General features: G+C 42.8%; 1 protein-coding gene across 1 annotated transcript in view; it reads right to left on the bottom strand.

Moving 5' to 3' along the window:
* The window catches only part of xrcc4 (X-ray repair complementing defective repair in Chinese hamster cells 4), a 32,897-nt gene extending 8,399 nt beyond the window's left edge, over positions 1-24,498 (bottom strand). Inside the window, exons 1-7 of the mRNA XM_029445220.1 lie at positions 24,376-24,498; positions 19,068-19,228; positions 12,927-13,117; positions 9,305-9,471; positions 8,568-8,699; positions 5,454-5,587; positions 2,525-2,666 (exon numbers count right to left, since the gene is read on the bottom strand). Coding sequence (XP_029301080.1) covers positions 2,525-2,666; positions 5,454-5,587; positions 8,568-8,699; positions 9,305-9,471; positions 12,927-13,117; positions 19,068-19,209 — 908 coding nt within the window. The 5' untranslated portion in view covers positions 19,210-19,228; positions 24,376-24,498. The remainder of the gene's footprint in view (positions 1-2,524; positions 2,667-5,453; positions 5,588-8,567; positions 8,700-9,304; positions 9,472-12,926; positions 13,118-19,067; positions 19,229-24,375) is intronic.
* Positions 24,499-26,709: the final 2,211 nt, after the last annotated feature.

The following is a 26,709-nucleotide window of genomic DNA, read 5'->3' on the forward strand; positions in this document are numbered from 1 at the left end:
GACAGAGACAGAGCGAGAGAGACAAGACAGAGAGACAGACAGAGAGACAGAGAAGAGACAGAGCGAGAGAGACAGACAGAGGACAGAAGAGAGACAGAGAGAGAGGACAGACAGAGATAAGAGACAGCAGAGAGACAGAGAGAGAGACAGACAGAGAGACAGAGGAGAGACAGAGCAGCGAGAGACAGACAGAGAGACAGAGAGACGACAGAGAGGGAGACGACACGAGAGAGAGAGAGAGGGACAGAGCGAGAGAGAGACAGAGAGGACAGAGCGAGAGAGACAGAGAGAGACAGACAGAGAGAAGAGCAGAGACCAGAGAGGAGACAGACAGAGAGACAGGAGAGACAGAGCGAGCGAGACCAGACAGAGAGAGAGATCAGACAGAAGAGGGAGACGAAGAGACAGAAGAGAGAGACAGACAGAGAGACAGAGAGAGAGACAGATGGAGAGAGAGACAGACAGAGAGACAGAGAGAGAGACAGACTAGAGAGAGAGACAGAGAGACAGAGGAGAGAGACACACACACACGTTATGAATGAGGCGATGAGGTGCACCCCCACGCTAACAGCCACCTCCTCACACAAAGCTTCTCTTCCAGCTCAGAGGGAGGCAGCTTCTGCAGACACAGCTGCTCATCGGCTCACTGCTGCTTCTTGTTGCAGCCGACGATCGGCTCTGGTAACGGGCACCGCTACGACCGCTGGCAGCAGCTGGCGATGGATGGCATCGCTCACGGCCATCTGCATGTGGCACAGCTTACGGTGGCTGGCCCCCGCACAGTTTATTCAGCCTCTGTTACAAACAACGGCAGATTGAGACGTGTCTTTGGAATATTCTCTAAGCGGTCACGTCCAAAAAAGAAACTGGCAAATGTGAGACGCGGGAGTCAAAGCGCTGGTATTGTGAGCGTGTTGGATGTGCAGCAACAGAGAGGAGTGATGGAGACGCAGAGACTGGAACACACCAGAGAGGAGTGTGAGGGCAGAACAGAAGAACAGAAATGTTTCTTTCAGACCAGTGGACTGACTTTGGCTCCACAGTTCATGTCCTAAGACCTCCCTCAGACCCCCCCCCCCTGCACTGTTCAGACCTGAGAATAATGTCTTTCACTAACGTCCAACATCGTCCAACAGTTGCTTCATTTTCTCACTGAACTCTGTGGTTTCCATGTCTTCAGTTCTCCTGCCTGGATACCGACGTCTGTGTTCAGGAGTTCATCTCTATGATTTCAAGGCTGCGTAACACTTCTATTCAAGATATTATAATATATAATAATAATTACAAAACACACTTTTTAACCGGCTTTGTATCATTGCAATGTGGTGTTACCAGCCCCCGCTGGAGATGAATGAATCATCTCAGCAATTAGATTTAAAAACGCTCTTATTACATATTATAAACATCATGCAGCTGAGCCTCCTGAACTTGCGCCCAATATGCCGTCAAAACATTCATTAAAAATGCCATAATTCCTGAAAGAGAAACATAAAATACGACCTCCCATCACCTGTGTGTGGAGGTCTCCAGGTGACACTGCTCACCTGAGCTTCAGTGTTAACAGAAAGTAGTTCCAGTGAAACCTCCTCCCAACATGCTCTGTGGACAGAGGTCTCAAACTCTCTGCATGCAGAGAGCAGAAACCCTTCTCAATGATGTGGCTGATTCAAATACAAAGATCGTGCATGAACATATGGCAACAGGGGACCTGATGCAGCCTCCTGATGTTTTCCACACTCTCATTAGTGGAGCTGTGTCTCCTCATAAAGTCTTTCCTCCCGAGGCGACCTGCAGCAGCTCGTCCCCAGCTGCTCCGCCTGCAGCCAGCTGCATGTGTCCGTGTGCTTAAAGAGATACAACAGAGAGCAGCAGGAACCTGCAGGACGATGGGAGTCCTGGTGATGTGATGCTCTTCACCACCAATAACACTGTTGAGAGCTGAATTTGATATTCGCTCTCAGAGGAATGTAGTAGATGTGATGAGGCGCTGAAGGTGTTCTGCAGAACAGAAGCTGCAGGATCCTCCTTCCTCCTGACACAAGGAGCTCTGCAGCGTCACACGTCACAGCACCAACGTGCACGAGCCCAGAACCAGGAAGCTTTTAACTTCATGTCTACAAATCCGACTGAGGAACTTCTCAGACTGCAGACAGACCCGACATATCATTGATGCTTCAGGTGAACTGAACATCAAACATCTCGACTGATTCTGCTCTGCATTGTTCCTCATGAAACGAGGTTCAATAACTCAGAAACGAAAGACATCGGTGTAGTTTTAAGTCTTATTATTGTGTAACCTTAAGATTGGGTTACTCAACGTAAAGTAGATCCATGAAACGTTTCTGATGTTTGATTTTCACACTCGGGGGGGGGGGGCGTAAACAAGAGGTCTTTGTGTCCTACAGTAAAGAAGGGAGGTGTGTTCTCTCCACTCGCAACAATAATTTTTAAATCGATGAAATGTGCGTTTGTGTGTCAGTAAACACGACGTCTCACACACTTGTGATGCCGTGCGGTCACGTACCTCTTTCTCTGGGCGCCCTGAGGGCTCGCTCTTTTAACCGCGGGGTCCGGGGGCCCGAGGTGGCGGAAGCGGCGCTTGCGGCAGGGGGCCACGTCTGTGAGGTCCTTCAGACTGTCGTCCAATGGGCTGGCAGCAGAGCGCTCTGAGGAGGAGGACACTCAGAGTGAGACAGACGGTTTCAATTCATTCATTAACTGCACGAGAACCTTCAGAGTTCATCTGGCAGGAACTCAGATCTGCTGCAAGGAGGCAGTGAAGCCCATGCAGAAGAGTCAAAAGCTGCAGGTCCGTGGGGGTCCGACCCCTCAGACCCCTCAGACCCTCAGACCCCGCAGTGTTAAAACGTCCAGCTTTACAGCAGAAATAAACATGTTTATGGTAAAAGAGCTGTTTTGGTCTGTCGCTGACTTCCTGGTTCATAACAACTGTCGAGGGGAAGCAATTTTATACAACTCACAAGTTTAAATGATATTAAAGCTTAAAGTTCTACAGAATTAGGGGCGGGGCCGCTCTGAGTGACAGGTGGCTGCTGTCTCAGGGGAGCGGAGCTTCACCTCTGGATGACGTCACTCAGACGTCACGCAGGTTTACATGCACTGTTTAAAGTGACCTTTAACAGAAACACCGATGTTGAATGAGGGGCGGCATGTAAACGGACGATTCTATCAGCCAAGTAAACAGTTTAGTATGAATATTATTATTATATATTTTGTGCTTTGTGTTATTTTCATTCAAATGTTAAAATAGACTCAGAGCTGTCGGGGCCGAGTGTAGAATCAGTGGACTGCCCCTTTAAAGGTTCTAATTCTAACAAATATGGAACATTTTCGTGGTTAAAATGGGACGAAGCACTTTGAGGTTTTAAAAACACGACACGAGTGGAAGTCATGTGTGAACACATCCTTCTTCTTCTGCTGTTTGATCCTGAGACGGCAGCATAACACCTTAACACCTCCGCCCCTTTAACGTGAGACGCCTCTGATCTCCTGCCGCCAATCAGCACGTTGTCCACCATCACAGAGCAGCAGCAGGAAACGTCCATACAAATGACACTTCAGATTGAAATGAATCGCCGCTGATATATTTTCTCTCGATTAGTTTCCACATCGTGTGGTTTGTGTGAAGGTTCTGACTGCAGTCTGTTAAACTCAGAGACCCTCCTGAACACCAACAGCTGCTGTTTCTTCCCCTTTAGGGTTTTCTCCACTTCTTTTTCCAGAACTTAAAGCTGCTCTGATCTCTACTTTTATTGAACACACACAAGATAAACTCACGTCACCTCTGATCTGGTTTAACAGACGGTGTTTCTATTGGTTGGAACATCATTTATGCATCATTAAAATGCATAAATAATGTTTAATTTATCGGGTTTTAAAAGTAGGAGAAGAAGAGTTGCATAAGCACTAATTATTAATTTAATGGAGTGAATAGATTCATCTCAAGTGTTTAGTAGAAACTCTAAAAAAACTAAGCAGAGCCTCCGTCACCAGCAGCCGTCTCATATGTATATACGTCTCATATATAACATACCACACAAACAAACTGAAACCACTCATTTATTTAACCCCCCCGTCCCCCCCGCCCCCTCTCATATCTGGTGGCTTCAACTGGCCATCTGACTCATTGTCGTGGCAACAGAAACAACACAAGTCCTGCGAGTTTCCCCTCATCAGACGGAGGGGAAGGCCCGGGGAGCGGGGACACCGACGATCCTTGACGTATCAAACGGACCCGACCTCGCTGCGGTCGATTCAACGTGTGAGAAAGTGGAAAAATGTAGGGACGTAAACAGCTGTGAGGACGGCAGAAAACTCCCCTAAAAACCTCCCACAGTCCAGTTCTGCTCCTTGAGAGGTGATGTTGTAACACACACCACACACACACCACACACACACACACACACACACACACACCACACACACACACACACACACCTCCTCCTCCTGGTGGCACATTAATCACATCCAGACTCTCCGGGGAGCACGAGTCTGCAGGTTGATGAAGTGGAACGTCAGCGTTATGAAGCTGCTCGTATTTAAAGGTGTTCTGGGACGTCGGCCGTGCACGATGTCGCTCCTCGGTGATGTCATTGTTCGTTTCGTGGTGTAAATACACTCATCTCCCGTGACAACGGTTATATTCTAGATGTGATGAAAACTTCACAAACATTTCTGTTTCAACAATAAAAACATTATGAATAAGAATATTTACGAGAGAAGTTTAGTGCTCATCAAACTTCTTTTACTTTCTCCTTCAGTCCGTCGGGTGTGAGACGCCAGCAGAATATGTTTCTGTTTAAATATTAAAGATTGTTGCTTTATAAGAGAGATTGTTTGGATGAAACTTCAGATTATGTTGAAAATCAAGTGTTTTTATGAGTAAATTGAAATGTAAAACTAAAAGGAAAACTCACTCTTAACATAACGGTTCAAATTAATCATTTTCCAAACCTTCAGGACCCTTACGATGTTTGTGACACATCCATCTATTATTCTCTGCATTCAGTCCCAGCAGGTGTTCCCATCAGCCCTGAGAGGCAGAACTCCATTATTATTATTATTATTATTATTATTATTATTATTATTATTACTATCATTATTATCGTTATTGTTATTATCATCATCATTATTATTACTATCATTATTATTATTATTATTATTATTATTATTATTATTATTTTTACCATCATTATTATCATTATTATTATTATTATTATTATTATTATTATTATTATTATTATTATTATTATTATTATTATTATTATTATTATTATTATTATACTGTTTGGCAGCCTCACATCTGTGTCTCCACGTGTTGATAATATTAGGTCAGGATCCTGTAGGAACTAGTTTGCTCTGATGAATCTCATTCAGGGGTCAATGGAGGTCATGGAGGTTAGATGATGCAGTTCGAGGAACAAAGGTTTTACCCCGGGTCGACGTGCTGGAGGCTGCAGTCGACTGCAGCTCCTCTGGCTCCTCTTCGTCGGTACTTCCTCCGTATTCATCCTCCTCCGGCTCGGCCGTCCGCTTCTCTGGATCCTTATTTTTCTTTCCCTCAGAACTACAACAGAGACCAGATTGTTTCAGTCCACAATATGAAACACAATAAGTTACAAGCACTAATGAAATATCACAAGACTTTACAAGAAATGAATCAGAGAGTCTTCGCAGGAACAAGCGTTAAAGGTCGTGAGCAACGTGTTGAGCAACGTGTTGAGCAACTACAAAAGTTTACATGTGTTGAAAATGTGCATTTGAAAGTATATATTCAAATATAAACTCTTTGCTTGTGAGACATTGTGGAAGAGTCACAGTGGAAGCGTCAGTTAAAGAGAACATACAGAGGACATACAGGGGACACACAGGGGACACCCACGGGGACACACAGGGGACACACAGAGGACACACAGGGGACACACAGAGGACACACAGGGGACACACAGAGGACACAGGGACACACAGAGGACACACAGAGGGAACACACAGAGGACACACACCAGGGGACACACAGGGGACACAGGGGACACCGGGACACAGAGGACACACAGAGGACACACAGGGGACACACAGAGGGACACCACAGGGGACACAGGGGACACACAGAGGACACACAGAGGACACACAGAGGACACACAGGGGACACACAGGGGACACAGAGGACACACAGAGGACACACAGAGGACACACAGAGGACACACAGAGGACACACAGAGGACACACAGAGGACACACAGAGGACACACAGGGGACACACAGAAGAAACAGAGGACACATAGAGGAAACATAGAGGACACACAGAGGAAACACAGAAGACACAGAGGACACACAGAGGACACACATACGACACATAGAGGACACATAGAGGAAACACAGAGGACACACAGAGGACACACAGAGGACACACAGACGACACACAGAGGACACACAGAGGAAACACAGAGGACACACAGAGGACACACAGAGGACACACAGAGGACACACAGAGGACACACAGGGGACACACAGAGGACACACAGGGGACACACAGAAGAAACAGAGGACACATAGAGGAAACATAGAGGACACACAGAAGACACATAGAAGACACAGAGGAAACACAGAGGACACACAGAGGACACATACGACACATAGAGGACACATAGAGGACACACAGAGGAAACACAGAGGACTCACAGAGGACACATAGAGGACACACAGAGGAAACACAGAAGACACATAAAGGAAACATAGAGGACACACAGAGGACACACAGAGGACACACAGAGGACACACAGAGGACACATAGAGGACACATAGAGGACACATAGAGGACACACAGAAGAAACAGAGGACACATAGAGGAAACATAGAGGACACATAGAGGACACACAGAGGACACACAGAGGACACACAGAGGAAACACAGAAGACACATAGAGGACACAGAGGAAACACAGAAGACACACAGAGGACACACAGAGGAAACATAGAGGACACACAGAGGACACAGAGGACACACAGAGGACACACAGAGGACACACAGGGGACACACAGAGGACACACATACGACACACAGAGGACACACAGAGGACACACAGAGGACACACAGAGGAAACACAGAGGACACACAGGGGACACACAGAGGACACACAGGGGACACACAGAGGACACACAGGGGACACACAGAAGAAACAGAGGACACATAGAGGAAACATAGAGGACACACAGAGGACACACAGAGGACACATAGAGGACACACAGAGGACACACAGAGGACACACAGGGGACACACAGAGGACACACATACGACACACAGAGGACACACAGAGGAAACACAGAGGACACACAGAGGACACACAGAGGACACACAGGGGACACACAGAGGACACACAGGGGACACACAGAGGACACACAGGGGACACACAGAAGAAACAGAGGACACATAGAGGAAACATAGAGGACACACAGAGGAAACACAGAAGACACAGAGGAACACAGAGGACACACAGAGGACACACAGAGGACACACATACGACACATAGAGGACACATAGAGGAAACACAGAGGACACACAGAGGATACACAGAGGACACACAGAGGACACACATACGACACACAGAGGACACATAGAGGAAACACAGAGGACACACAGAGGACACACAGAGGACACACAGGGGACACACAGAGGACACACAGAGGACACACAGGGGACACACAGAAGAAACAGAGGACACATAGAGGAAACATAGAGGACACACAGAAGACACATAGAAGACACAGAGGAAACACAGAGGACACACAGAGGACACATACGACACATAGAGGACACATAGAGGACACACAGAGGACACACAGAGGACACACATACGACACATAGAGGACACACAGAGGACACACAGAGGAAACACAGAGGACTCACAGAGGAAACATAGAGGACACACAGAGGACACACAGAGGACACACAGAGGACACATAGAGGACACACAGGGGACACACAGAAGAAACAGAGGACACATAGAGGAAACATAGAGGACACATAGAGGACACACAGAGGACACACAGAGGACACATAGAGGACACACAGAGGAAACACAGAAGACACATAGAGGACACAGAGGAAACACAGAAGACACACAGAGGACACACAGAGGAAACATAGAGGACACACAGAGGACACAGAGGACACACAGAGGACACATAGAGGACACACAAAGGACACATAGAGGACACACAGGGGACACACAGAAGAAACAGAGGACACATAGAGGAAACATAGAGGACACACAGAAGACACATAGAGGACACACAGAGGACACATAGAGGACACACAGAGGACACACAGGGGACACACAGAAGAAACAGAGGACACATAGAGGAAACATAGAGGACACACAGAGGACACATAGAGGACACACAGGGGACACACAGAAGAAACAGAGGACACACAGAGGACACACAGAAGACACATAGAGGACACACAGAAGACACATAGAGGACACATAGAGGACACACAGGGGACACAGAGAGGAGACACAGAGGAAATACTTGGTAACTATCAGCTCACCTGCTGTCCTGCAGGTGTGTCACATCTTCCTGAAGGCTGCGGATCTTTGCTTTCTTCTCATTCAGGACCAAAACAAAGCGAGAGTACAGCTCTGCCTCCAGGACGTCCTTACCACCAGCATAGCGCTTCAGCCTTAAACACACACACACACACACACACACACACACACACACACACACACACACACACACACACACACACACACACACACACACACACCTTTTAATGCTGCTCTGAAATATGGAGATTTGCTGCTTTTCTGTTTTATATCTTATTAAAGTGAATATCTTTGGGGTTTGGGACATTCACATGAGTCACTTTGGACTTTGAGGAACTGAGACGGACTTCTTGCACTATTTTCTGACATTTTAAAGACCAAACAATCAATTTATTTAGAAACTAATCTGCAGATTGATAGAAAACAATGGTTAATTGCAGCCTTACACTTAACATTAAAATACATAATGAATATGCCGAGTTGTGTGAATCAAAGTGACGCCCCCCCTTCCCACTTTGTTACACGAGTTGGGTAATTTAGATTTAAAGGGAACCAACACTTATGATTTGTTGTGTAGTCGGGCAGGACTCTGAATATGTGGGTGTGGTGCTGAATATGATTCTATCATTATATATATGTAAAGTACGGACATTACTTTAGTACATGTACAAATCAAAAGGCTGCTTTCCCCTGAGGTTGGGTGTAGTTGGTTGTTCTGTGTTGCATGTTCTGCGTTTACTCTGCAGTGATGCGTTGCTGTTCTCCTCTCAGTCGGAGGTTCTGCTCCTCCAGGTTCTGGTTGTGCTGCTGCAGCCTGTTCCCCCTCTGCAGGCTGTGCATCAGTAACTCTCTCACCGCCTCCACCGGCTCCGGGACGGCCTGCAGCAGAACAGAACCCAACCTGAACTGGAAGAAGGCAAAGAAAAGGATTTATATGTACAGGCTGTGTGTTGTTGTCTGTATATGTTTCCCACAGATCTCTGCATGTCATGGACAGAGCAGAGTTTTCTTTTAATATAAGAAGCATGTTGTAGTCGTATACATTCACTATACACTTCATGAGTTGTCTTCACTACAGTTCCCATGATGCTCTGGGGCAAACAGAAAGTGTACATTTACCAGGGAGTCGGTGAGTTTTAAAGCTTTAATATATAAATAAATAAATAAATAATAGAAAAATAGAAAAGATACTAGTCAGTGTGAGAAAAAAGATTCAGAGAAGAAAGAAGTGTCCTCCTCTCCTCTGATTGGTGGAAGTTAAATATGAAACCTTTAAGTGAGAGGTACATCTGTGATCACGGGACAGAAGTGTTTACTTCTCTTCTCGCTCTCGAACGTCCTCCTGTGTTTCTGTCACGTCGGGTTATTTACAAGCGTCTGGTTGTTGCCAGGTCTTACTTCACCATTCTCAGAACAGTTAAGTAAATAACCTCAGAATAAAATACTGCTGGAAGTGGAAATACCTCTTCTGAGCCGCTCTGGCAAACACGTCCAGTTGTTGCCTCATCGTTTTCACTCTGAATTAAGCTCTTAACCAGAAACCTTCAGCTCGTATTATGTGAAGCTGCAGTTGCCCGGTGAGGCGGCGGTGGGTTGGCTGTGCGGTGTTGATGTGGGCAAAGGTTCTGCGCGTTGTCATAGAAACGCTACTGTTTCTGATTCACGCTGATTAACTGCTGGACACTTTTATTTGGGGAGAAACTCAGACAGCAGCTCCACCTTTTCTTTACTGCCAGTGGGTGGAGGTTGGTGCTGCTCATGAAAGTGCCAACGACTGCAGTTCCTCATTTGGACACTTGAGGCTGGCTCCCAAATCCCCATGGAACCCCCCCCTCTAAATCCCCATGGAGCCCTCTTACAGCAGAAATAAGCACGTTTACATCCTGGTACTACAGCCCAATATCACGAATGACACATTTGTCTCCATAAAGAAACAATTAAAGGAGGAAAATGTTGTAAAGCTCAGAGAGAGACTGAGGAGGATCCTCCCCCAGGACACACACACACACTGTGGTGGATGTGTGTGTACAGAACAAACAACAAAGATGATGTGACAGAAGCGATGACGTGATTGTATCATAAAAAGATTGAGGAGAAGCTTCCAGGAGTAAAGTTATTGTTCAGCTGCAGAACTGAAGTAATTTATGCAGAATAAATACTGTACATATTACTCCTCACTGACTCCCACTGATCCAGACGAGACGTCCGACAAACTCAGACGCAGAGAAGAAGGTAGAAATGAAAAAGAGGAAATTAACTCCTTTCTTTTAGTTTTCGTTTTCTGAAAATAAGTTTTGCTTTGTTTCATCTTTAGTTGTTGTCATAGTTTCTTATCAATATGTAACAGTCAAACTACAGTTTATAGAAACTGATGACGTGTTCACCTTGAAAGCCCTGCAGCGGCACTGGCAGCGGCAGCGGTAGTTGCAGTGGCAGCTGCAGCGGCAGCCGCAGTGGCAGCCAGCAGTGGCAGCCGCAGTGGCAGCGGTTGTGGTAGCGGCAGCACACTTTCTCCCACTCATCAAATGTGAAAGTAATTCTTATTCTAAGTAATCTGAAAGTTGTTTTTATCTAGTTTCAGTGTTGCAGTTATTTGTCTGATAACTTTTATTTCCAGTTAGTCGGTTTGAATACAAACAGGTTCTGTTGTTCTGGGTCAGAAGGAAGAAAGTATTAAAGCTTATTATTCCTCCATCAGACTTTTCTCACGTCAACGATCCTAAAGAAACGTTTCCATGTTCCAGGTGTCCCTCAGTGTGTTATAGAGGGGGGGGGCTTCCTCTAACTTCAGAACTAATATGACACCTAAATGAAATATCATATTAGGGTTATTAAGAAGCTACATCACACAACAAAGGCTTCACGGAGAAGCTAACAGCTACACTGACGTGGTTTCTCATCCAGCCGAGCTTCTGCTCGTTTCATTTAGAAGTTACAGCCACGATCTTCAAGCTGCTCGGTCTGAGTGCAGCAGGGGACTATTTTCCTCGACCGTCTGTATTAAAAGGTCTTCAACGCCAAAGCAGAAAAAAACCTGCAGGATGCAAACGGCTTGATTCAGCTGTCGACTGCCAGCGGAGCTTCTCTGAAACTCCCAGATTTTCCAGAAATGCAGCTTCGTCTTGTAAAGAGCGTTGGACTGAGTCAGGCTCTCCTGGAAACAGTTTACAAAACTCTGATTACGTGTTTTACTTTTCCACTTGACGTCACGCTTCAGTCACCTGAGCGTCGGGATCATGTGGGACGTTTATAAAGCTAAAGATAATTATCAGCATCTTACATTAAATAAAAACAACGTGTCAAATCTTCCTCCATGGATTTCATATTTTATGCGTAGTTTGAAGTATTTGTTCTAGTATACTTCTGAACTTTATGTTTTATATATTAAGTTGTTTGTTCTTCTGCTTCGGAGTTGTTTTTGGTAAATTAAACACACACGCACACGTACACGCACACACACACGCACACACACACGCACACACACACACACACTACGCTGTTGTTCTTTCTCATCCGAGTTTCATGTGGTGCAAATTATCTGCAGGTCACAAATCAACTTAACCTTCACAGCTGCAGCAAACTGTTCACAGATCAGCACTTTTGGTCCTAATTGATTTATCATGTAGTAAATATGAATATTATAATGCACCATTGGTTTTGAATGTGTGTGAGCTTGATGCCGTTACATAAGAGCAACTCTATGAGAACTGGCGTCCTGTTGTATCTGCAGTCGTCCTGTAAAGCTCTTTTAAACGACACATTGTGAATCGAACGAGCAGCAACATTTTCTCTCCATCTCTGACACTCAGTCGTCCATCGTCCACTAAGTCCGTCTTCCTTCTTTCAGGATGCATTGCAGTGTCAGCAGTTGCTGCCGACGCCGTAATAGAGACTTTTCCTGCAGGATATTCCACCGGTGTATTAATCTTGGACGCTCATCTGCGTCTGTAGAGCAGCCAATAGGAGCGCTCTCTCTGAGATGACAGGAGGTTCAGAAGTCTCGTGTTCTCTCAGACTGAATCACAATGTGCCGAAAGGTTACTATGGAGTCTTCGCCCGAAGATGCAAAAATAAATACTGCTTACCCCAGCTTTAATGACCGTTTAGACAGAAACCTTGTTGCCATGGTAGTTATGACTGAGTGGAAGTCTAAGTGCGTGTGTTTCTGTAAAAAGGAAATGAATCAATGTTTCTATTTCAGAAAAACGAGAGTTAGAAACGGGGGATTTGCAGAAGTGCGCTGCGATGTGTCATCATAAGGTTTCTGTTGCTCAACCTGACAATACAACACAAAACAGTAATTCATCATAAAGTTATGAGTCATAATGAGAGGTGTGTGTGTGTGTGTGTGTGTGACTCACTGAGATGTCCTTCTGAACCTTCTCATATGCCAGCGTGACGGTGGAGCTGCGTTGCGGTGGCGACGGCGTCAGGGTGAAGCTGTACGTGACGGAGCTCTCTGTGTCGGTCAGGGCCTGTTGGAGGTCCTGGACGTAGCGCTCCATCTGCATCTCCAGCTCCTCCGCCTCCTCACGCACTGCTGCCTCACTCACTACGAACACACGTCACATGAAGAAGAGTTGGAGACAATACTTTATACTTCTCTTCAGCATCTCACATGTAAATATTGCACACTTTACTTCTCTCACAACTTCAGTTACTTTAAAGATTCAGATCAATAAAACTAAATATGATCAACAGATACATGATGCTGTATTATTATGGATACATTAAAGACTTTATTATTCCTACCCAGCTGCTGCAACATTAAAGTGATGAACACATTCATGCATCAATACAATATAACATAATATACATTATTCTGCATGATGAGTACTTTACTTTTGTTAATTTAAGTATATTTTCATGATAATACTTTTGTAAGTTTACTTAAGTAAGACTTTGAATGCAGAACACTAGTATTACTACTTTTACTGGAGTAAAACTATTAAAAGTATAAGTATATCTGTATATATAGATATATAGATATATATCTATATATACATAGATAGATATATATATATATATATATATATATATATATATATATATATATATATATATATATATATCTATGTATATATAGATATATATCTATATATACATAGATATCGATATCTATAGATATATAGATATAGATATATATATATATATATATATATATATATATATATATATATATATATATACACACAGTATATCTATATATACATATAGATATCTATAGACAGATAGACACAGATAGAAACAGATAGAAACAGATAGAAACAGATAGACACAGATAGACACAGATAGAAACAGATAGACACAGATAGACACAGATAGAAACAGATAGAAACAGATAGACACAGATAGAAACAGATAGACACAGATAGAAACAGATAGACACAGATAGAAACAGATAGACACAGATAGACACAGATAGAAACAGATAGACACAGATAGAAACAGATAGACACAGATAGAAACAGATAGACACAGATAGACACAGATAGAAACAGATAGACACAGATACACGCAGATAGACACAGATAGAAACAGATACACACAGATAGACACAGATAGACACAGATACACACAGATAGACACAGATAGAAACAGATACACACAGATAGACAGATAGAAACAGATAGACACAGATAGAAACAGATGCACACAGATAGACACAGATAGACACAGATAGAAACAGATACACACAGATAGAAACAGATACACACAGATAGAAACAGATACACACAGATAGACACAGATAGACACAGATAGACACAGATAGACACAGATAGACACAGATACACACAGATAGACACAGATAGACACAGATAGACACAGATAGAAACAGATAGACACAGATAGAAACAGATAGAAACAGATAGACACAGATAGAAACAGATAGAAACAGATAGACACAGATAGACACAGATAGAAACAGATACACACAGATAGAAACAGATAGACACAGATAGAAACAGATACACAGATAGAAACAGATAGACACAGATAGAAACAGATACACACAGATAGAAACAGATACACAGATAGAAACAGATAGACACAGATAGAAACAGATAGACACAGATACACACAGATAGAAACAGATAGACACAGATAGAAACAGATACACACAGATAGACACAGATAGACACAGATACACACAGATAGACACAGATAGAAACAGATACACACAGATAGACAGATAGAAACAGATAGACACAGATAGAAACAGATGCACACAGATAGACACAGATAGACACAGATAGAAACAGATACACACAGATAGAAACAGATACACACAGATAGAAACAGATACACACAGATAGACACAGATAGACACAGATAGACACAGATAGACACAGATACACACAGATAGACACAGATAGACACAGATAGACACAGATAGAAACAGATACACACAGATACACACAGATAGACACAGATAGACACAGATAGACACAGATAGAAACAGATAGACACAGATAGAAACAGATAGAAACAGATAGACACAGATAGAAACAGATAGAAACAGATAGACACAGATAGACACAGATAGAAACAGATACACACAGATAGAAACAGATAGACACAGATAGAAACAGATACACAGATAGAAACAGATAGACACAGATAGAAACAGATACACACAGATAGAAACAGATACACAGATAGAAACAGATAGACACAGATAGAAACAGATAGACACAGATACACACAGATAGAAACAGATACACACAGATAGACACAGATAGACACAGATAGACACAGATAGACACAGATAGACACAGATACACACAGATAGACACAGATACACACAGATAGACACAGATACACACAGATAGACACAGATACACACAGATAGACACAGATACACAGAGATAGAAACAGATACACACAGATAGACACAGATAGACACAGATACACACAGATAGAAACAGATAGACACAGATAGACACAGATAAGAGACACAGATACACACAGATAGACAACGATACACACAGATAGACACAGATAGACACAGATACACACAGATAGACACAGATACACACAGATAGAAACAGATAGACACAGATACACACAGATAGACACAGATAGACACAGATACACACAGATAGACACAGATAGACACAGATACACACAGATAGAAACAGATAGACACAGATACACACAGATACACACAGATAGACACAGATACACACAGATAGAAACAGATAGAAACAGATAGACACAGATAGACACAGATACACACAGATAGACACAGATACACACAGATAGAAACAGATAGACACAGATACACACAGATAGACACAGATAGACACAGATACACACAGATAGAAACAGATACACACAGATACACACAGATAGACACAGATAGACACAGATAGACACAGATAGAAACAGATAGACACAGATACACACAGATAGACACAGATAGACACAGATACACACAGATAGAAACAGATAGAAACAGATAGACACAGATAGAAACAGATACACACAGATAGAAACAGATAGAAACAGATAGACACAGATAGAAACAGATAGACACAGATAGACACAGATACACACAGATAGAAACAGATAGACACAGATAGAAACAGATAGACACAGATACACACAGATAGACACAGATAGACACAGATACACACAGATAGAAACAGATAGAAACAGATAGACACAGATAGAAACAGATACACACAGATAGACACAGATACACACAGATAGACACAGATACACAGATAGAAACAGATAGACACAGATACACAGATACACACAGATACACACAGATAGACACAGATACACACAGATACACACAGATAGAAACAGATAGACACAGATAGAAACAGATAGAAACAGATACACACAGATAGAAACAGATAGAAACAGATAGACACAGATAGAAACAGATACACACAGATAGAAACAGATAGAAACAGATAGACACAGATAGAAACACAGATAGACACAGATAGACACAGATACACACAGATACACACAGATACACACAGATACACACAGATAGACACAGATAGACACAGATAGACACAGATAGACACAGATAGACACAGATAGACACAGATAGAAACAGATAGACACAGATAGAAACAGACACAGATAGAAACAGATAGACACAGATACACACAGATAGAAACAGATAGACACAGATACACACAGATAGAAACAGATACACAGATAGAAACAGATAGACACAGATACACAGATACACACAGATAGAAACAGATACACAGATACACACAGATAGACACAGATACACACAGATACACACAGATAGAAACAGATACACAGATACACACAGATACACACAGATACACACAGATAGACACAGATACACACAGATAGACACAGATACACTTATACACACAGATAGACACAGATACACACAGATAGAAACAGATACACACAGATAGAAACAGATAGACACAGATAGACACAGATACACACAGATAGAAACAGATACACAGATACACACAGATAGAAACAGATAGACACAGATACACAGATACACACAGATAGACACAGATAGACACAGATACACACAGATAGAAACAGATACACACAGATAGACACAGATAGAAACAGATGCACAAAGATAGACACAGATAGACACAGATAGACACAGATACACACAGATAGAAACAGATACACACAGATAGACACAGATAGACACAGATAGACACAGATAGACACAGATACACACAGATAGAAACAGATACACAGATACACACAGATAGAAACAGATAGACACAGATACACAGATACACACAGATAGACACAGATAGACACAGATACACACAGATAGAAACAGATACACACAGATAGACACAGATACACACAGATAGACACAGATAGAAACAGATGCACAAAGATAGACACAGATAGACACAGATAGACACAGATACACACAGATAGAAACAGATACACAGATACACACAGATAGACACAGATACACACAGATAGAAACAGATACACACAGATAGAAACAGATACACACAGATAGACACAGATAGAAACAGATGCACAAAGATAGACACAGATAGACACAGATAGACACAGATACACACAGATAGAAACAGATACACAGATACACACAGATAGACACAGATACACACAGATAGAAACAGATACACACAGATAGACACAGATAGAAACAGATGCACACAGATAGAAACAGATAGACACAGATACACAGATACACACAGATACACACAGATAGAAACAGATGCACAAAGATCCACACAGATAGACACTTATACACACAGATACACACAGATAGAAACAGATAGACACAGATACACAGATACACACAGATACACACAGATAGAAACAGATGCACAAAGATCCACACAGATAGACACTTATACACACAGATACACACAGATAGACACAGATACACACAGATACACACAGATAGAAACAGATGCACACAGATAGAAACAGATACACACAGATACACACAGATACACACAGATAGACACAGATAGAAACAGATAGAAACAGATGCACACAGATAGAAACAGATAGACACAGATAGACACAGATACACACAGATAGAAACAGATAGACACAGATACACAGATACACACAGATACACACAGATAGAAACAGATACACACAGATAGAAACAGATAGACACAGATACACACAGATAGAAACAGATGCACACAGATACACAGATACACACAGATAGAAACAGATACACACAGATAGAAACAGATACACACAGATACACACAGATAGAAACAGATGCACACAGATAGAAACAGATACACACAGATACACACAGATACACACAGATAGACACAGATAGAAACAGATAGAAACAGATGCACACAGATAGAAACAGATAGACACAGATAGACACAGATACACACAGATAGAAACAGATAGACACAGATACACAGATACACACAGATACACACAGATAGAAACAGATACACACAGATAGAAACAGATAGACACAGATACACACAGATAGAAACAGATGCACACAGATACACAGATACACACAGATAGAAACAGATACACACAGATAGAAACAGATACACACAGATAGAAACAGATAGACACAGATACACACAGATAGAAACAGATGCACAAAGATAGACACAGATAGACACTTATACACACAGATAGAAACAGATAGACACAGATCGAGGGTACAACATGCACTAAAGGGCCACAGGTCGGGTTTGGAGACCCGGTCTACCAGGTGAACTACCGGCGCCAGAGAACGGAAAGTTTGAATATCTCCAGCTGTGTCAGCTCAGAGAATTCAGACTGTTGGAGGTGAAACTAATAAATCTTCCACTGAGTGAAGCTGTCCAAGCAGCTGAAAAGGTCAACGACGCTCTAAAATGTTCCCAGGTGAAGTGAGGAAGGTGTGTGCGTGTGTGTGGTCGGAATATAATGCGAGCATAAATCTGTCACGTCAGACATGGTAAAAAAAGTGAGAGTAGAAGTTGGGAGGTCAGGCTGAGTGAACTTTTTACCGTCTCCTCTCCAAGCGTCCCGTCCGTCAGTCAGCAGCAACTGGAAGCCTGAACCTAAGCCCCGCCTCCTCCAGTCCACCCGCAGGAAGTAGGAGGAGTCAGGTTCCGCCGAGACTCGGACTTCACGCACCGACACGTGCATCACTGCAGAAATACAAACACTACATACACACAAAACAACACACAGTTAGGAGTGTTGGTCATATTATTCTAAATCATCTGTGGTTGCTCTTAGACTGGGAAGTTACATTCTGACCTGTCAATAACACGTCTCTCTTAATGTAACATGCTAATGACCGCGCCTCATCAACATGATTACAGCTATAACATTTAGATACTCAGTACGACAGAGTACAAGAGAAACATGAAGGCTTTTCCTAAACTTTCTACAAATTGTGTTCCTGGATACATTTGAGGAAACAGAAAGTCATGAAGTCGTGCTTCACTTTATAAACCGCGGATAGTTATGAGTTGTTAACTAGCCGACTACATTAAAGGGTTAAACTGCATGAAGTGCACCGAAGCCTTCAGGAAGCACAGCTGACCTGAAACCTTTATTCAGCTGCTTTCACACAGAAGAAATGGTGAGGTACGGTGCAGAGCCTTGTGCAGAGCGTCGTGCAGAGCACCGTGCAGACATGTGCAGAGCGTCGTGCAGACATGTGCAGAGCGTCGTGCAGAGCGCCGTGCAGACGTGCAGTGTCGTGCAGACATGTGCAGAGCGTCGTGCAGAGGGCTGTGCAGACATGTGCAGAGCACCATGCAGACATGTGCAGAGCGTCGTGCAGACATGTGCAGAGCACCATGCAGACATGTGCAGAGCGTCGTGCAGAGGGCTGTGCAGACATGTGCAGAGCACCATGCAGACATGTGCAGAGCGTCGTGCAGACATGTGCAGAGCACCATGCAGACATGTGCAGAGCGTCGTGCAGAGCGCCGTGCAGACGTGCAGTGTCGTGCAGACATGTGCAGAGCGTCGTGCAGAGGGCCGTGCAGACATGTGCAGAGCACCATGCAGACATGTGCAGAGCGTCGTGCAGAGCGTCGTACAGACATGTGCAGAGCAGAACTCAGCGCAGGTATCCGTCACATACAGCTGTTATCTCATTGGATGAGCTTTGATAGGTCAGCGCCAACCAAAGTCACAGTTGAACTAACGTGAACTTTGAGTGCAGCTGTGGGAAACTTTACAGCATGAAGATGTGGACAAACGGTTCGCTTGCATGGAGAAACCTGACGGCTGCAGAGTAGGAAAGATGCTCCTGAAAGAGTCAAATGGGCGATTTCCAATAAGATTTACGTCATGTTCTATAAAAATCAAACATCATTCTGAACTTCTTTTGTTTTCCTTTTGCTTCAGGTCGACCCCCGAACAGAGAAATACTGAAACACAGGGAGTGAGCTGACAGTCCTGATTGTTGGAGGTGTGTCGGTCCAGCTGTTACTGTTCTTACATCATTCCCCCCCCCCCCCCGTTCTCTGCGACCGTCCTGCAAACACTAACACGAGAAGAAGCAGCTTCTTTGACAAGGTGTGAATCTGCACAGCAGCGTTTGCAGGAGGCAATTATTTGTTTTCCAGGGAGAATGGAAGACATATCGAGGGTCCGGAGGGGAAACAGATGTGGAAACCTTCACAGACCGCAGGAGGCTTGGCGAGGAAAAACCACGACCCCCCCCACCAGAGCCTGTTGTTAGCTTGATTTATGCTGCTGGATTCAAATGTAAATGTTTATTGTCATATGCACAACAATTACAGACGCAGTCGTTGGCAATGATATTATTTCCACAAACCCAACGCTGAATAAATATTAGTGACAGGAAACATGTAGAAAATGAGAACGAACGACTAAAATAGTGCAGAAGTTAAAATATAGAGAGAAAATCTAACATATCTGAAGATAAAATGTATAGTTTTGTGATGGGCTGAACAATTCATCTGAATATTCAGAATTTTATCCAAATTGCAATAAACCTTTGTGTTGTTGTGATGTTACAGTGTGATTAATTCATTCATAAATGTGTTACAATATTCAGCTAATTTACCTCCCTGAACAGTAATCATCCACTCATAGTTTAGCAGCTGTAACTTTCAGGTCAGCTGCTAATGTTAGGATGTCTGGCTAACTAGCTAGCTAGCTCATGCAGTAGTAGTACTTTCTTCACAATCTTTATTGAAGAGGAACAATGCGGATTCCGCCCTGTTCGTGGAACAACAGACCAACTCTTTACTCTCGCAAGGATCTTGGAGGGGGCCTGCGAGTACGCCCATCCGGTCTACATGTGTTTTGTGGATCTGGAAAAGGCGTATGACCGGGTCCCCCGGGTGATACTGTGGGAGGTGCTGCGGGAGTATGGGGTGAGGGGGTCACTTCTGAGGGCCATCCAATCCCTGTACGCCTAAAGCGAGAGTTGTGTCCGAATACTCGGCAGTAAGTCGGACTCGTTCCCAGTGAATATTGGCCTCCGCCAGGGCTGCGCTTTATCACCAATCCTGTTCGTGATTTTCATGGATAGGATATCGAGGCGTAGTCGGGGAGGAGAGGGGTTGCAGTTCGGTGACCTGAGGATCTCATCGCTGCTCTTTGCAGATGATGTGGTCCTTATGGCATCATCGGTCTGTGACCTTCAACAGTCACTGGATCGGTTCGCAGCCGAGTGTGAAGCTGGTTGGGATGAGGATCAGCACCTCCAAATCTGAGGCCATGGCTCTCAGCAGGAAACCGGTGGATTGCCTACTCCGGGTAGGGAATGAGCCATTACCCCAAGTGAAGGAGTTCAAGTACCTCGGGGTCTTGTTCGTGAGTGAGGGGACGATGGAGCGAGAGATTGGCGGGAGAATCGGAGCAGCGGGGGCGGTACTGCAGTCGATCTTCGTTCCTACCCTCACCTATGGTCATGAAGGCTGGGTCATGACCCAAAGAACGAGATCACGGGTACAAGCGGCCGAAATGTGTTTTCTCAGACGGGTGGCGTCTCCCTTAGAGATAGGATGAGAAGCTCAGCCATCAGGAGAGACTCGGAGTAGAGCCGCTGCTGCTTTGAGTTGAAAGGAGCCAGTTGAGGTGGTTCATCTAGTGAGGAGCCACCTGGGCGCCTCCCTAGGGAGGTGTTCCAGGCACTTCCAGCTGGGATGAGACCCCGGGGAAGACCCAGGACTCGGTGGAGAGATTATATCTCCTCACTGGGAACGCCTCGGGATCCCCCAGTTGGAGCTGGAGGATGTGGCCCGGGGAAGGGAAGATTGGGGTTCCTTACTGGAGCTACTGCCCCCCGCGACCCGACCCCGGATAAACGGTAGACGATGGATGGATGGAAATATTGTTTGTTTTGCTAACTTCCCTCCAGATAAATAAAGTTGTGTCTTATCTTATATAATATATTTATCCTACTTTATATTATCTTGTTATTATGTTTGGGTTCTTTCTTCTTGAAAATATCAAATCAAAGCTTTATCATATGTTGATAGATACTTTATCATGTGTTCACTTTACTGAGATATGCTCACAGCTCATGCAGAGTTATGTAATTGTGAAACATCGGTGTTCCTCATGTCGTTTGAAAAAGTGAAAATGATTAGTGCAGCTTCAGCCGTGTCATCACCTCTGTGTAAGCACTGTAATGCGCTGATGCACAGCCTCTCATTAGGTTTAAGTACAGGCCGAGCGCAGCAGAGAAACTCACACGCCAGTGAGTTGGATACTAACGACCAGCAGCATGCAGCCGGACACATGTTCCAGCAGCAGCCTCACCTTTAACTACATCCTCTACCAACACCTGCTTCAGGACTAAATGTGCAGAGCAGGAGACACTGAACTTTTAAAAAACGCTGCAAGAAGTGCATCTGTCTCTCTTTAATTGGCTAATTCCAGTATTTTAACCACAGAGCAGGAACATGTAACACACACATTAATGTAACAGGAACATGTAACACACACATTAATGTAACAGGAACATGTAACACACACATTAATGTAACAGGAACATGTAACGCACACATTAATGTAACAGGAACATGTAACACACACATTAATGTAACAGGAACATGTAACACACACATTAATGTAACAGGAACATGTAACACACACATTAATGCAGCAGGAACATGTAACACACACATTAATGTAACAGGAACATGTAACACACACATTAATGTAACAGGAACATGTAACGCACACATTAATGTAACAGGAACATGTAACACACACATTAATGTAACAGGAACATGTAACACACACATTAATGCAACAGGAACATGTAACACACACATTAATGCAACAGGAACATGTAACACACACATTAATGCAACAGGAACATGTAACACACACATTAATGCAACAGGAACATGTAACACACACATTAATGCAACAGGAACATGTAACACACACATTAATGTAGCAGGAACATGTAACACACACATTAATGTAGCAGGAACATGTAACACACACATTAATGCAACAGGAACATGTAACACACTAATGTAACAGGAACATGTAACACACACATTAATGTAACAGGAACATGTAACACACACATTAATGCAACAGGAACATGCAACACACACATTAATGCAACAGGAACATGTAACACACACATTAATGTAACAGGAACATGTAACACACACATTAATGTAACAGGAACATGTAACACACACATTAATGTAACAGGAACATGTAACACACACATTAATGTAACAGGAACATGTAACACACACATTAATGCAACAGGAACATGTAACACACACATTAATGTAACAGGAACATGTAACTCACACATTAATGTAACAGGAACATGTAACACACACATTAATGCAACAGGAACATGTAACACACATACACATTAATATAACAGGAACATGTAACACACACATTAATATAACAGGAACATGTAACATACACATTAATGTAGCAGGAACATGTAACACACACATTAATATAACAGGAACATGTAACACACACATTAATGCAGCAGGAACATCAGATATAATATAAAACATTTACTGCACAATCACTACTTTTACTTTAAGTACTTTTTGCTGATACATGTCTTTGAGAAAGGTTGAATGCAGTTCTTGTACTACAGTATTTCCACAGTGTGGTATTAGTTCTTCTTCTTCAGTAAAGGATCTAAACACTAACCCAACACTGTAAACACACCGCATGAGTCGCTGCTGACTCTGAGACTGTTTGTAAACACACACACTGAAACTACAACACGCGATTAAATGTAACACACACAAGCGAATTAAAACAAGCGAAGAAGAAGAAAGACTCGTTCACACCTCCAGCAACATGTTAGTGTGGTCTCACCTGGAGCTTCACCTGCCGACGGCTTGTTTCAGGAGTAAATTAGATCTTCGGTTTAAACAACAGCGCTGTGAAGCTAGCTCTGTCGTCATCAACCAGCGACACTCGGAGGGGCGGGGCTTTCATTCCTCTATATTCTGAAGCTTTGTGCAGAGGGCTTTGATCACATGTCACTCACAGCTCATGTTCAGCTCAGTAGATGCATGGAGCACATCAGCACATCTTTAATAAGATGATTTACATATTTAAATATAACACTTCAGAAAACTTGTAATAGAAAATATAATTGTGTTAATGTGAGTAATGAAGTGTCAGCTGACGTCTGTTAGTAAATGTTACTCTGGTTACGTCTATGTCTCTCCTTAACTTCCATAAATTATCTGCATATTGAGGAAAACAGAAACCAGGCAGACAACTGTCGACGTGATGAGACGAAGTGTTGTTTTTACTTCCTTGTCAGAGAGGCTAAAGAAACAAGCTGCATGTAGTGGAGAGGGAAATGAAGAGATTACTGCGATTACTGTTCTGCAAACAGAAACCTTTCCAAGAATGATTGCTGAGTGTGCTCGGGCATTAACACACTTTCTATTAAAGAAACACATGTTCTACAGGGATCTGCTGTGTGTGTGCGTGTGTGTGTGTGTGTGTGTGTGTGTGTGTGTGTGTGTGTGTGTGTGTGTGTGTGTGCATTACTTTAGCACTGTATGCATGCATGGAGTTCACATGGAGTTACCTGCAGCTCTCCCAGGTGGCCTCTGGGTGCATGATCACGTGTGCAGGACTGTGGGAAGAATTCAGTGTCAGAGAGTCAAATGTTTATAAAAACAGAAAACCACAAATTCTTTAACAATCTTACAAAACTTTCCACAAAACATTGATTGTATAATAACAGCGACGCTATGATAGCCAGCTCTGCCTGCCAGTGTTTGGAGTTCTGCTGCTGTTTTATCAAGTTTATACATTTACTGAAGTACTTTACAAAGTAAAGGTTCTTGTATTTTACTCCACGACATTAATCTGACAGCTTTATTTACTTTACAGATTCAGATTTCTGCACACAAACTTCATGAAGAGTTTTATTTTTTATTATGTTTTGTTATAAATTTAACTCCCAAACAGAACAAACCAAAACAATTAGTTCATAAATTAGACATTTTTATCCTTTGAATACTTTAACTACGTTTTCCTGATTCCTTTACTGAAGTATTATTTTCAATGCAGGACTTTAACTTGTACCTTTTACAGAGTACTGTTCGTACTTTTACTGCAGAAGAGGATCTGAATTCTTCCTCCAGCACGAGAAACTAGAATCTTCTTTAGTGTTTGTGAGTAAATACAAATAAATAAATCTGCCCGCTGTTGTTCAGTGTGAGAACACGAAGCTGCACTTCCTGCCCTGAAGTGAAGGAAGCTGCTGAAAGACTCAGTGATGAACTGTTCTTTGTTGTTTTGTTTGCTTAAATGTTTAAGTTGATCCCGACTGTAATTCCTTCCTGTTTATCTATTTCTATTTCTCATCATGCAGTTCTTTCATTTACTACAGGAAGTGGAGCGGAGACCGTTTCCTGCTGTACTGTGTGGAACGTTCTCCTGTTGATTTCAGGCTCAGATAACTAAACATAACTGTTCATGTATGAGACACATCAGAAGCAACTGCTGCTAAAAAAATACAAATAAAATAAATAATAATAATTAAAAAAGGTTAAAATATAAAAATATACATAAACAAATTAATAAATTATTATTAATAATAATAATAATAATAATAATAATAATAATAATAAGCAATATAATTAACTGCGTAAGTCAATAACACACTATTCTTTAATTAAAGCCACCATGTATAGAATAAGAAATTCTCCACTTTGGCACCCCCCCAGTGGTAGTTTTAAAGATAAACCTTTAATAATCCTGGAAGGAAATGTTCCATCATTATGTGTTTAAGTTTTTGGATTAGATGATCCTTCGTTAGTCCCACAGCTATGTAACTAAAGGGAGATAAATAATAAATAAGTAAACCGTAAAAACAAACTGTAATAAATCGACAGCTATTGCACATAGGAAATATTCATATTGCACAATCTTATTTGAGATCACATTCATCAGGTGGACACAAACACAAAGACGGGAAATAAGCAACTCTTAGTTCACCACATACAGGTAACACGGTGATAATATATAAATGTTGTGTTCACGGCTTCTTCTGCTGCTGCCACCATGCGACTGATAAAAACTTCTGTTCACATTAGAGGAGCATGTTCCATGTGGGGTTACTGAAGTTCTTCCATAAACTCCATCATACGGAGCAGCATCAGTGCAGCGTCTGTGTTGAATTAG

The sequence above is a fragment of the Cottoperca gobio genome, chromosome 12, assembly GCF_900634415.1.
Source record: "Cottoperca gobio chromosome 12, fCotGob3.1, whole genome shotgun sequence".
Classification (NCBI taxonomy): Eukaryota; Metazoa; Chordata; class Actinopteri; order Perciformes; family Bovichtidae; genus Cottoperca; species Cottoperca gobio.